Source organism: Eubalaena glacialis, chromosome 4 (assembly GCF_028564815.1).
Source record: "Eubalaena glacialis isolate mEubGla1 chromosome 4, mEubGla1.1.hap2.+ XY, whole genome shotgun sequence".
In the NCBI taxonomy this organism is placed as follows: Eukaryota; Metazoa; Chordata; class Mammalia; order Artiodactyla; family Balaenidae; genus Eubalaena; species Eubalaena glacialis.
In genome coordinates this window covers 55,681,748-55,695,676 of record NC_083719.1, presented here as the reverse complement: position 1 = coordinate 55,695,676, position 13,929 = coordinate 55,681,748, and the positions used below count along the sequence as shown (strand labels likewise).

The following is a 13,929-nucleotide window of genomic DNA, read 5'->3' as shown; positions in this document are numbered from 1 at the left end:
TGGCATTGGTCTCTCTTGAGTCAGTTTTTTAGGCTCTCCAAACCTTAAGTAAACAAATCCAACAGCCAGTGAAAACTGACACACCCAGAAACTCTCAGTGAAACCTTGACTTCACAGTTCACAATAGACTGTCCTATTCCCTCTACAGGTGGCCTTGCCTGGAGCTAAAGGTCAAAAGAAAACAATCCCCAACACCTTCACACTTTACGGGGGAAAAAATGAGGAAGAAAAAAACAACAAGCAGGCTTCAAGGAGAGGTTGGGAACACGGGCACATACATACCATACCTTCTGTTTTTCCTGACTGCTTTGTCTTAGTACCTTAACTAGAAAAATTTCATCTACATTCAAATTTCTTCAAACATCAGATGGACAGGATGCTAGAGCTAGGAGCCTTCAAGATGATCAGTATCTTCAGCCCCAACCTGACCAGCAGGACCCACCCTCAGCCCACTCCGCTCTGCTCCCACGGGCCAAAACCAACCTACCCTGGAACCAGGGTCCAGGATTCTGAACTAACCTTCATGGCAAGAAACCAATCTGCTCAAAGAAACCTATGAAGGCAGATTCTGAGGCTGCTCTCAACAACATCCTAACAAAGTGTTTCTAAGAAACAAAGTTTGGAACATCCCTAAAAACAGGTTAGCTATCAGGAACATGCATTTGGGAGGTATTTTTGGTAAGAGGGACTTTCTGCACTTCAGCAAATCGCATCATTTAGGAAGCCACCTACTGGTAGGATTAACAGTATATGCAAAAAAAAACCCTGCCCTAATCTGTCTCTGCCTTCACTAAAGGATTTCATATGTCAATATTAGTACAGAATTAGTCCCTGTGATTCTCCAGGCTGTTCCACATGTAAAAAGTTTAAAGACCTGCCACCTGCTACCACCCCAAAAACACCCTTGCCAATCTTGACCAAAGAGAGTAAACATCCTAAGCAATGGTATTTACTTCGAAAACGATCAGCAGGATAATAAAAAGGAAGCGGAGAGGAGATGTTTTTGTTTTCCAAAGCCACGTTATTTCCTTCGTGATTTCTTTAAAAGCCATTTCTTCTCAGTGCCTAGATCCACTTCTTAGAAATAGAAATCTGGCTTTTACCTGTAGTAAAACCATGTCCACTCACCCCACTTTCTTAACATTCGAAGTAAAACCTGAGCCACAACTTTTTCAATATACAAAGATAATAATTCTAAAAATAAAGTTTCACAAAGCAGTATAGGTCAAATTTAGAGACAAATCTGGGGGTCTAATAAAAAACTGGACATTTACTGACTTTCTTAAAACACTTACCCACTCTTCCACATTGGGGGGCTGCTCATCATAAATACGTTCCTTGTCCCACAAAATATTTGACTTGTCATACCGGTCCATCTTTCTTCGAGTTTTCACGGCAAAGAAAATTATTAAAGCAAAAGCCACAATAACCATAAACCCCAGCACAATGGCAATGGCCTAAAAAGAGATTAAAGATATTGACATATTTAGCTTTTAATTGCTTACTTTATCCCAACCCACACTCTACAAATACTTAAGGCCCTACTAAACATCTGTTGTTTAACTGCTATAAAACTGATACAAATGGTTACATTTTACAAATATAAAACCTAGCCCAAACTAGTTCAGCTAAGGCTAGCAACACACACACACACACACACACACACACACACACGCACACACACCCCAACCTTGATTCAATCCTTGGAATGAACATAAATCCCTGTTTTAGAATTATAGAAAACTAGTTCCAAAGCCTGAGCACCAAGGGGCCATATTTTCATAAACAGATGAGAATGGCCAATAAATTAACTCATCACTGGTATACTTCTAAAGGGCTGGAAAATGTTATTCTCAGAAGTAGTTTTATTATTATTTTTTTAACATCTTTATTGGAGTATAATTGCTTTACAATGGTGTGTTAGTTTCTGCTTTATAACAAAGTGAATCAGTTATACATATACCTATGTCCCCATATCTCTTCCCTCTTGTGTCTCCCTCCCTCCCACCCTCCCTATCCCACCCCTCTAGGTGGTCACACAAAGCACCGAGCTGTCAAAAGTAGTTTTAAATACCCAATCATGCTTATAGCCTTGTTTGGAACACAAGCCTGGCACAACTTTTTACACTGAACGTAAATTTCAGTCTTACCATAAATTATGCAGATACACTCTAACCAAGCTATAAATTAGAGAGAATGGGCTAATGATCCATTTAGTCTGTTAGGTTCCTCTGTTTTAGGTGTCTTTTGTGTGCCTACTAGAAGAGCCTGTGACAAGGAAACCCTACCCCTGACAGTTCTCCTAGTGTCTGACAGGTATGTTAAGTGGTACACTGGCCTGGAGGCACTTGGGAGTTGAGACAGGTACCAGGGCTCTGGCCTGGATGTCTGCTAACGGGTAACAGGAAGCTCTCTTTGCAGCTGTCTATGTAACAGTGGTATCCTTTTTCAAAGAATACAGGTTTCAGGTAGTCAGAGGACTAAGAGGGATGTCAGTATGGTAAGAAAGGAATACCAGCCTTCAGCCCTATTTACCACAGACACTCTGAATGTCAACAACAAAACTCTGAAACCTATATTTCAGTCTTCAAAATAATGGTAGTTATTGGAGAAGGTCTAACCTCCAAAAAGAGACTCATCCTGGTAAAAGAATGAAAATTCCTGGGCCAGTGTACGGAGAAAGAATAAAAGGAAAAAAGATTAGTAAGTTAGAAACATTTTCTTAATTAGGATGACTCATGGTTACTGAAAAGGAGGGTTCTCCACCCCACCTGCACATCTGAATCACCTGACAGCTTTTTGAAATACTGATTTACACAGTGAAAATTAGAAAACATTTTTATAAGAAATTAAAGAAGACCTAAGTAAATGGAAAGACACCCTATGTTCATGGATCAGAAGACTTATTGTAAATATGACAATTCTTCTCCCAGCTAGGATTTTGAAGGATTGCGTTGATCTACAAATTCAACATGATCCTAACATTCATGTGAAAATGCAAGAGACCTAGAATCTAGCCAAAAGAATCTTGAAAAAGAAGAACAAAGTTGGAGGACCCCCACTTCCCAATTTCAAAATTGACGACAAAGCTACAGCAATCAAGAAGTGTGGTACTGACCTAAGGATAGAAACACAGGTAATGGAAACAAATTGAGAGTCTAGAAAAAAATCGTCACATTTATGGTCAATTCATTTTTGACAAGGGCATGAAAATAACTCAATGGAGAAATAATACTAAGACAACTGGATATCCACATGCAAGAAATGTTGGACCCCTTCCTTATAACATGCCCCAAATTAACTCAAAATGGATCATGGACCTAACTGTTAAGAGCTAAAATTATAAAACTCTTAGAAGAAAACATATAGGAGTAAATCTTTGTGACCTCAAATTAGGCAAAGTGTTTTTAGATACGACACCCTTTTGGGGTGCAAAAGCAATGAAGAAAAATTAAATTAGACCTCACCAAAATTAAAAAACTTTTGTGCAAAGAACATCATCCAGAAAGTGAAAAGAGAATGACAAAATGGAGAGAAAATATTTGCAAATCATATTATAAGGGACTTGTATCCAAATATATAAAATTTCTTACAACTCAATAAATATCCAAATAGCCCAACTAAAAAATGGGCAAAGATTCTGAATAACCGTTTCTCCAAAGAAGATATACTAATAGCCAATAAGCACAAGAAAATATCATTAGCTATCAAGGAAATGCAAATCAAAACCAAAATGAGGTACCACTTCACACCCATTAGCATGGTTAGACTCAAACAGACAAAAACAATGCTGGGGGATGTGGAGAAATTGGAATCCTCATACATTTCTGGTAAATGTGTAATAATGCAACCTCTTTGTAGAACAATGTGACAGTTCCTCAAAATGTTAAACACAGAATCTCCATAAGACCCATCAATTCTACCCCTAGGTATATACTGAACTCAAGAGACGTTAAAACATAGGTTTCACACAAAAATTCGTAACAGCCAACGTGGAAATAGCCCAAATGTCTGTTAACTGGCGAATAAATAAAATGTGGTATATCCCCACAATGGAATGGTATTCAGCAATAAAAAGGAATGAAGTACTGGTACATGTTCTAACATGGATGAACCTTAAAACATTAATGCTAAGTGAAAGAAGCCAATCATAAAAAAACACATATTGTATGAGTCTGCTTATATGAAATATCCAGAATAGGCAAAACCATAGAACAGGATTAGTGGTTTCTCGATCTGGGGACGGTTAGTGAAATGAGGAGTGACCGCTAATGAGGATGGGGGTTTTTTCTGGGGTAGTGAAAATGTTCTAAGATCAACTGTGGTGATGGTTGCACAACTCTGTGAATATACTAAAACTACTGAACTGTATTTTAAATGGATGAATTAGATGGTATGTTAATCATACCTTAATGACACCCAGCCCTTCTCCCAGTTTCTGATTTAAATAGAAGTGGAGGGGCTTCCCTGGTGGCGCAGTGGTTGCGAATCCGCCTGCCAACGCAGGGGACACGGGTTCGAGCCCTGGTCCGGGAAGATCCCACATGCCGCGGAGCAACTAAGCCCGTGTGCCACAGCTACTGAGCCTGCGCTCTAGGGCCCGCGAGCCACAATTGCTGAAGCCCACGCGCCTAGAGCCCGCGCACCGCAATGAAGAGTAGCCCCCGCTGGCCGCAACCAGAGAAAAGCCTGCGCGCAGCAGCGAAGACCCCAAACAGCCAAAAATAAATAAATAAAAATAAATAAATTTAAAAAAAAAAAAGAAAAAAAATAAAGTAAAATAGTTTAAAAATAAATAAATAAATAAATAAATAAATAGAAGTGGAGCGTGGCATCAATATTTTTTTAAACATTCCCAAAGTGAATCTATTAAGCATCCCAAGAGGAGAGCCTCTGACCCAAGGAAAGAGGGGAGGAAAAAAACAAAACTATCCCTACCTCCTGGGGATCCACCACACAGTAGTGATATAAATATTGATCCACATAGATTCCAGCAGCTGCAGGTGTATAAAACTGGTTGCAGAGGGCATATATTTGTGAACTGTAGAGAGACCCAGATGCCTGGGCAGTTGGGTTGACTCCAATTATATAGACAATTGTGGCAATAAACACCATAATGGCCAGGACAGCACTCACTATTATCACAGTCAAATAATATCTTCTTGTTCTAGATATTTCAGATCTTATAACGCTGGTAACAAATATCACCAATGCAGCCATGAAACAAAAGGCAGCCATGGCCAGTAGGAATCCCTTTGCAGCTCTTGGATCTGTATAGCCTCCTCCATAGCCATAACCGTAGCCATAACCATAGCCATATCCACTTCCGTAGCTACCAAAGCCACTTCCTCCATAAGGGTAGCCAATACCACCTCCCATTAAGGTTCCATAGCCTCTGTCCCAGGCAAGAGTGGAGGCAACACAGGCAAAAATGGCAATGCACATCACGATAATAAGCATAGACAGAATTCGAATCACTCCTGGAGGAGAGGTCCATTTGTAGAAGTGGAGAATTTCATCTTCCGGGTAGAAAGAATACGCTGGCTGAGACAGCATTGGTCGAACGTGCATCTCTCCACCATATACGTCATTGCTTGGTGCATAATGATTGGGTTTGCTGAAAAGCACATGAAAATTTTAAGTTAGCAATTTTTAGTGGTGAGCAGAAAGAACAAATAAAGTACCTGGAATAATCTGAACAAACCACTGGCAAATAAAACTATTATTTGTACTGTTCCACTGTAATGGGGCAATCTGTATCCTCCCACACCCCTACCAAATTCAAATATCAAAATCCTAAACCCCCGGACTTACCCGGTGGCACAGTGGTTAAGAATCCGCCTGCCAATGCAGGGGACACAGGTTCGAGCCCTGGTTCGGGAAGATCCCACATGCCGCGGAGCAACTAAGCCCGTGCGCCACAACTACTGAGCCTGCGCTCTAGAGCCCGCGAGCCACAACTACTGAGCCCGCGTGCCCAGAGCCCGCACACCACAACGAAGAGTAGCCCCTGCTTGCTGCAACTAGAGAAAGCCCACGCGCAGCAACGAAGACCCAACACAGCCAAAAATAAATAAATAAATAAATTTATTTTTTTTAAAAATCCTAACCCTCAATGTGATGGTATTAGGAGGTGGGGTCTTTGGGAAGTAATTAGGTCATGAGGGTGGAGCGCTCATGAATGGGATCACTGCCCTTATGAAAGAGGCCCCAGAGAGCTCTCTCACCCCTTCTACAATGTGAAGATACAAGAAGTCTGCAATCTGGAAGATGGCCTCCACCAGAACCGGACCGTGTTTGCACCATATCTTGGGCTTCCAGCCTCCAGACTGAGAGAAATAAGTTTCTGTTGTTTATAAGCCACCCAGTCTATGGTACTCTATTACCGTAGCCCCAACTGACTCAGACACCCATTGAACAGTAAACATATCTGTGCATGATGCACCAAAATCACCTGGAGGGTTTGTTGGCCCTCATCCCCAGAGTTGCTGAGTCTGCAGGTCTGGGGCAGAACAAGTTTCTAGATGCTGTTGATGCTGCAGTCTGGAAACCATACATTGAGAATGACTGCTTAGTTTCTACGGAACAGAGGTTCTCAAATTTTGCAGCATGTTAGAATCACCTGGGGATGTATAAAATCCCCAGACGGAGCACTCCAGACCAGTTAAATCATAATCCCTGGGGATGGGACCTAGGGAGTTTAGAACAGTGGTATCAGCCCTTTTGCCTTTGTGACTGAAGACCGATTCCTTCAGACTTGACACTTACAGCGGCCTCCACTGGGTCACGTGTAAATCCTGGCAGCCTCGCTCTCTTACCTAAGAAAGCACATTCATTCACTTATCCATTTGGCGGCTATTTACTGGAGTTGCCAGGCTGACGCGTGCTGGGCTCTGTGCTAGGTACTGGGGATACAACAGTGAACAGGACAGCCTCAGTCCAGGCCCATCACAGAGTACAGTCTGTCAGGGCAGTAAGACATCAAACGAAGCACTACATGAACTACAGCCAGTTACGGCAAGAGCTACAAAGTAGATCAGTTACCAATGAGGGCTCATCAGAATGGTGGCTAATCAGATCTGATGGCTAATCAGATCAGAATCTCCTTTATAAAAATACCTTGCAAACTCCAGTAATTTAATGATAAACACACAGCTTGTAACAGACACACTGATTCGTGGACACATTGAATCTAAAAACTGTGGGCCCTGGCGAGGCAAAATTCAATTCCTAAACCAACTAAAGCCCCTTTTGTTTTGGTCATTATTTCTATAGACCGCCTTCCTCACTCCAAAGGAGACATCTTACTACTGGGTGCCACTAACCATAGGAATTAGAATTACCTGAGTACCGTAAATGAGAATGAAAAGGAAATGGAGAAACTGGAGAGAACAATGAAAATGTCAAGGAAGAAAATTCAGTAAAACATTCTACTTAGATACTTGGGTTGTTTCCATTTGGGGCTGTCATGAACAGCGTAGCTCTGACACAGTCTCCAACATACATCCTGATACACACAGGCACTTTTTTTTAGGGTATATATCCAGGAGTAGAATTTCTGGGTCAAATTTTTTTTTTAATTTTCAGCTCTACTAGACAACGTCAAACTGTTTTCCAAAGTGACTGATTCACTTATACTCCCATTAACAGTGTAATGTTCACAGAAACATTGCTTATGATAACCCCAAGCTGGAAACAGTCCAAACGTCTGCCTACAGTGCCATGGGTAACTGTGATAGAGCCTCACAATGGAATGCTACGGAGCTGTGCTATTATGACAGCCGCTAGCCACACAGATGGACGGAGCACTTGAAATGCGGCCAGTCCCAAATGAGATGTGCTGTGAAGTGTAAAACACAAAGTGCTCATAGTATGAGGGAAGAATGTAACATCAGCAGGAGAGAACCCTAGTACTGACTATGGACTTTGAGTGATAATGATGTGTCAATGTAGGTTCCTCAGTTGTAACAAATGCACCACTCTAGTGGGGATGCTGATAGTGGGGAAGCTATGCATGTGTGGGCAGGGGGCCTATAGGAAATCTCTGTACGTGTCTCTCAATTGTGCTGTGAACCTAGAACTGCTCTAAAAAATAAAGACTGCTAAAAAAAAGAATATAAACTATCTCGTAAACCAGTGTTTATATCAATCACATGTTGAAATGATAACATTTTGGATATATTGAGTTAAGTGAAATATATTAGTAAAATTAATTTCTTTTTAATATGGTTACAAGAAAACATGAAACTACATATATGGCTCACACTGTATTTCTTTAGCACTGCTCTGAAGCAAAAAAATGAACTACAAATTCATGTAGATAAATCTTACAAGTTGAAAGAAACAAAGCAGAAAAGAATACATACAGCATATTATGTTCATACAAAGTTTAAGAACAAGTAAAACTAAACCATATTGTTCAGGATGTACAAAGTGGTAAAATAATAGAGAAAAGCAAGTGATGTCCATATGTCAGTGGTTTCCACAGGAAGGAGAGGACACAGGCAAACACTGAGGTGTTCTATTTCTTGACTGAGATGATGATTTTGCTTTGTATTTATTCATCATTTTATATGCATGTTCTGCGCCCTTTTCTATATGTATATTTCACCACTGTTTACAAAAATAAGTATGAGGTTAATGGAGCACTACTCAGTTACTATATTCTCCAGCATATCTCATTGCCATAAACAACTGTGTCCCTACCACATTCAGGTATCGGTCAGGAAGCTATGTAATAGAAGCACATCCCCTTACTACAGTTATCAGAGTTAAAGCTACAAACTACTTAAAGGACAGCAAATTTAAAACTTAAGAATGTTTGACAGCAAATTTAAAACTTAAGAATTCATTGTTAAATCTCCAAATGGCTAAAGACACCAAGAACCCTCAACTTTGTTTCTTTTTTTTTAATTTTATTTATTTATTTATTTATTTATTTATTTATGGCTGTGTTGGGTCTTCGTTTCTGTGCGAGGGCTTTCTCCAGTTGCGGCGAGCGGGGGCCACTCTTCATCGCGGTGCGCGGGCCTCTCACTGTCGCGGCCTCTCTTGTTGCGGAGCACAGGCTCCAGACACGCAGGCTCAGTAATTGTGGCCCACGGGCCCAGTTGCTCCGCGGCATGTGGGATCCTCCCAGACCAGGGCTCGAACCCGTGTCCCCTGCATTGGTAGGCAGATTCTCAACCACTGCGCCACCAGGGAAGCCCTTTTTTTTTTTTAAATGGACATTTTCTACTTTGGGGAGACTTTTTTTTTTTTTTTTTTTTTGGTTGCGTTGAGTCTTCGCTTCTGTGCGAGGGCTTTCTCTAGTTGCGGCAAGTGGGGGCCACTCTTCATCGCGGTGCGCAGGCCTCTCGCTATCGCGGCCTCTCTTGTTGCGGAGCACAGGCTCCAGACGCGCAGGCTCAGCAATTGTGGCTCACGGGCCTAGTTGCTCCGCGGCATGTGGGATCTTCCCAGACCAGGGCTCGAACCCGTGTCCCCTGCATTGGCAGGCAGATTCTCAACCACTGCACCACCAGGGAAACCCCATGTTTCTTGTTTTAATATAATTAAGGAATCACTTAAAATTAACAATGTGGAAAACATTATTGCTAAGTGAAAGAAGTCAGTCACAAAAGACCAAACATTGTATGATTCCATTTCTATGAAATATCCAGAATGGACAAATCTAGAAACAAAGTGGACTGGTGGTTGCCCAGTACTGGGGGGAAATGGGGAATGACCGCTAACGGATAGAGGGGTTTCTTTGGGAAGGGGATGATGAAAATATTCTAAAACTGATTGCGGTAATGGTTGCACAACTCTGTGGATACACCCAAACCAATGAACTGCCCATTCTAAATGGGTGAATTGTAAGGTGTGTGAATTATATCTCAATAAAGGTGTTATCTGAAAAACTGACAATCTATTGCCAACAGTCATCTAAAAAAGGCATTAATATGGAAGCTTCATACCACTTGTGAAAAACAAAAAGGAACAAATATACACACAAATATAAGCCTAGACTATATTAGAGCAAACATTAAAATCAAGTGATAACAGCTCCCACTGCAGAAAAACACTGTCATCCTGGAAGTTATAGGTAAGAGGGAAACTCACTCTTCACTGCATACCCTTTGGTTCAATTTGATTTTACAAATCAACCAAACACATAACAGTTTTATTTTATTCTATTCTACTTTATTTTATAGCAAACACATAACAGATGAAAGTTTCAACTACACCTTTTTTTTTTTTTTACATGTAATAGACTTAAAAAAAAAGAAAAGGGGAATCCCCTGGTGGTCCAGTGGTTAGGACTCTATGCTCTCACTGCCGAGGGCCTGGGTTCAATCCCTGGTCAGGGAACTCAAATACCACAAGCTGCGAGGCTCGGTCAAAGAAAAAGAAAAAGACTTACTTATTTACTTACAATTCATCAGGTCTATAAGGAGGTGGACTTTCAAAAGGCCTGGATGACATGGCTGATGTCAGTGGTCACCTGAGCTTCAGGATGAGCAATGCCCCGTAGCTCCCAAGATAAGCCAATCTAAACAACATAAGTAGGGTAATGACGTTACTACTGAGCTCATAGTTTCCTTGCATCACTAAGAAAACTAATGATATCAGTCTCAAGTAACCTCTCACTCCATGGTTATTTCTCTTGTCCTTTCCACTGTCATTTTTACACATTGGACCATTAATTCTTTGAGCACAAGAAATCATTGAGTGTAGGACTCATTCGGCCTGGTAGTCCTCAGGGCACCTAGCATCATGCTCTGCACATCACTGGCATATGAATATTGTTTAAACTTGAAATTTAAAGTTGCAATAATGAAAATTTCACAAAGCTTTTTACAGCATAGGCAAAAGTGGTATTTTTTAAAATAGTCACTTCAAAGAACACAAATAAAGATGTATAAAAGATAAAATTTCTTAAAATACATTTATTCTGTCTCATATTACTTTTCAAAGTTCATATAAAATGAGAATGCATATGGAAGTGCATACATAGCGGTGTCCAGCATATACCAGCCCTTCAATGTTAACTAAAGCATAATCTGGTTTAAAAGTATGCTTTTATCATTAAAAAGGGTTACAAAAAGCATCTATAAATAGTACGATTATGGACATTTTTCCCTTATCTCCTTTTCCAAGTCTTCAAAATGGAATATAATTTTCAAAAAAGGAAAAACATCAAACACACACTGTATTAAAGAGTCCTCTTCACTAAGAGAAAAGCAGAATAATTTTCTTCTAAGATTCCTCAGAACAAAAATCCCTGAACATCTGAGAGGCAATTTCACTCAATCAACAACGATTTATTAAATGCCTACACTGTACCATAGGAGCCTGTGGAAGTTAAGTATGAGACCAAGTTCTCCCGAAGGTCACGCACAAAGAAAACAGCATCTACAACAGGCATTATTTAGGGCAGAACTACATGATTAAGTGCAGTTTGGAGATAACAGGGAAGACTAAGAAAGAGCCGGAAGCTTGGGGGTGGATGGCGGGAAGGACATGAGAAAGATCTATAACCGGAGTATATTAAAGTGTCTAATATTTTTTCCTTTTCAAATAAGGGTTGTGTAATCATACATTACTATGTTTGGAACAGTAAATCAATTCAAACTCTTTAAACTTCGTTCTTTAAAATCAACAGCAACTATCCTCCACATCCTTAAGAATAGTCAATTACAAATTTCTCAGAATAAAATACTGCCCAAATGTATCTAGGTGAAACCTCAAAGATGGAAATATATTAAATGTTAGTAATGCCAACACAACTAGAATAATTTTCCAAACACAGTGAGGAAAGACAACTTCTCTACATTCTTTTTCTAAAAACTGCTTTATTGAAGTATAACATACAGAAAAGTGCACAAATCTAAGTGTATACAGCCCTGTAACTAGCACCCAAACACACATACAGACGAGCAATTTAGGCCAAAATATTACAGTGCTATGAAAGAGTAAAAGTCCAGATTAACTGTCTTCCTAATTGATGTTCAGAAAAAGAACATTAAGGAAAACTGAATTTAAACACTATTAAATATGGAACCCTATTTCTGAAGCTGAATGTCAAATACTGACACACTGACCTTAGAGGAATCTTACCTCTTCTATAACTAGGTCTCACTCATTCAAGACTATGCCAAAAATTCCAGGCTCAATGGTAGTTCTTAAAAATCCTAAATTAATCCAGACTCAGGCTGAAGTTTTGTTTTGTCGAAAATCCAGCAAACAAAATCCCTTTCCAAACTTCTATTTCCTGGAGTTTGTCATGTCTCCCCTAAGAGCAGAGGTTTTAAATTGTGAAGCAAATAATTTCAGAAAATTAATTAAGAACAAGCCAGGACTTCCCTGGTGGTCCAGAGGGTAAGACTCCGTCCCAAAGCAGGGGGCCTGGGTTCAACCCCTGGTCAGGAAACTAGATCCCACACGCATGCCACAACTAAAAAAAAAAAAAAAAAAAAAAATCCCGTATGCAGCAACTAAGACCTGGAGCAGCCTAAATAAATAAATAAAAATAAATCTTAAAAAAAAAGAACAAGTCATGCCAAATCAACTTCATTTTCTTTTTTGAGAAGGTTACCAGACTGGTAGATGAGGGGAATACAGAGAGAATCCTGAGAATCTTGGACACCTCCTCGTGTAACAGAGTGTGGGTAGGCAGATTCCTACGGGGCTGAATAATGGAAGCTAATTAGGATGAATAAATGAACCATTTATGTCCACCTGGAGGGAGGTATCAAGTCGTGACCACAAAGTGGACAAGTGTGTCCAGATTTGCAGCTGACAAGACACTGGAAAGGACAGGTAACCCACCGGCTACAAGTACATCGACACTGATCAAGGTCTCTGTAAGGCTAAAATGATGAGCTAAAACATTCTAGTTAAAAGCTCACAATCTGAGGGGACAAATTCTTCTCTTCTGTGAGCATCGCTACCTTCCTGTGTCAAAGAGGGGGATAATCCTGACCTCTGGACTGGGATAAATAGGTAAGATAATGTATTAAAGAAGATGAGCAAAAAGCATTTACAGCAAGGTGATTATTCTGAAGGTGAGAAATTTCAGTGTTTAGGCACTTAGGTATATTGTATCCATTTTCAAATACTGGTGGCAGGATAAATCATTTTAAATAGGTAAAACTCAATTTTTAAAAACTAATAGTGTTAAGTACTAGATAACGGAAATCTGGCTTAATAACTGTTCATTTTTATAAGTGTATTTCCTTGATCAGAATTTCAACAAAAGCTAACAAGCTATCCCAAACTTACTCAGTATTTACAGAGATAGTGCTTAGATCTAGGAATGATACAGTTATGAAAAAGAAACAAACCTATAAAAAATAATAAAATCAAATAAAATCAAAAAAAAAAAAAAGAAACAAACAAACAAACCCCCACAGAACTGTGAAATCTGAACATCATGTTCCAACTAGGTGCCTCTCCAGGAGGTAGACTTAGATTGTTAAAGATCTAGAAAAACCATGTGTTAGGACAAATGACTGGAAAAACAGGAAATGTTTGGCCTGGAGAACTCAACATTAGAAGGACCACTATGGCAGCCTTCAAATAGCTGTAGAGCTGTCTTTGTAGTCCTAGAAATGGTTCCTCTAAAAAAAAAAAAACAACACTCCAGAGGGTCAGATCTCATCTCAACGTTAGGAAGTCTCTCCACACACCCTCCCAAAATAACAAATAACAATTTGACCTCATGCCATTTATGCCAAGCTTGTTTGGTATTTGCAGGGGGTGGGGAGAAGTGGACCGGAGGACTTCTAAGGTATCTTTCAAGGCAGCCTGTGACTGGGTTTTAAGGTAAGGCAAGAGGAAACAGAGAACCAAGAACGCTGCCCAATGCCCAGCACGGCAACATGAACAATATCTGGTCAATAAGTGTATGTTGAATGAAGGAAAACATGGGAAGTGAAAAGGCCA

General features: G+C 40.0%; 1 protein-coding gene across 9 annotated transcripts in view; it reads right to left on the bottom strand.

Moving 5' to 3' along the window:
* Nucleotides 1-13,929, bottom strand: part of OCLN (occludin) — a 45,500-nt gene that overhangs the window by 27,273 nt on the left and 4,298 nt on the right. For 5 of the 9 annotated variants that reach the window (XM_061189329.1, XM_061189331.1, XM_061189328.1 and 2 more), the window contains exons 2-4: nt 10,418-10,534; nt 4,939-5,617; nt 1,296-1,457 (exon numbers count right to left, since the gene is read on the bottom strand). In XM_061189329.1, coding sequence (XP_061045312.1) covers nt 1,296-1,457; nt 4,939-5,617; nt 10,418-10,467 — 891 coding nt within the window. In that variant the 5' untranslated portion in view covers nt 10,468-10,534. Of the gene's footprint in view, nt 1-1,295; nt 1,458-4,938; nt 5,618-10,405; nt 10,535-13,929 lie in introns of those variants that run through there. The other 4 variants (XM_061189334.1, XM_061189333.1, XM_061189335.1 and 1 more) reach the window with 3 other exon arrangements.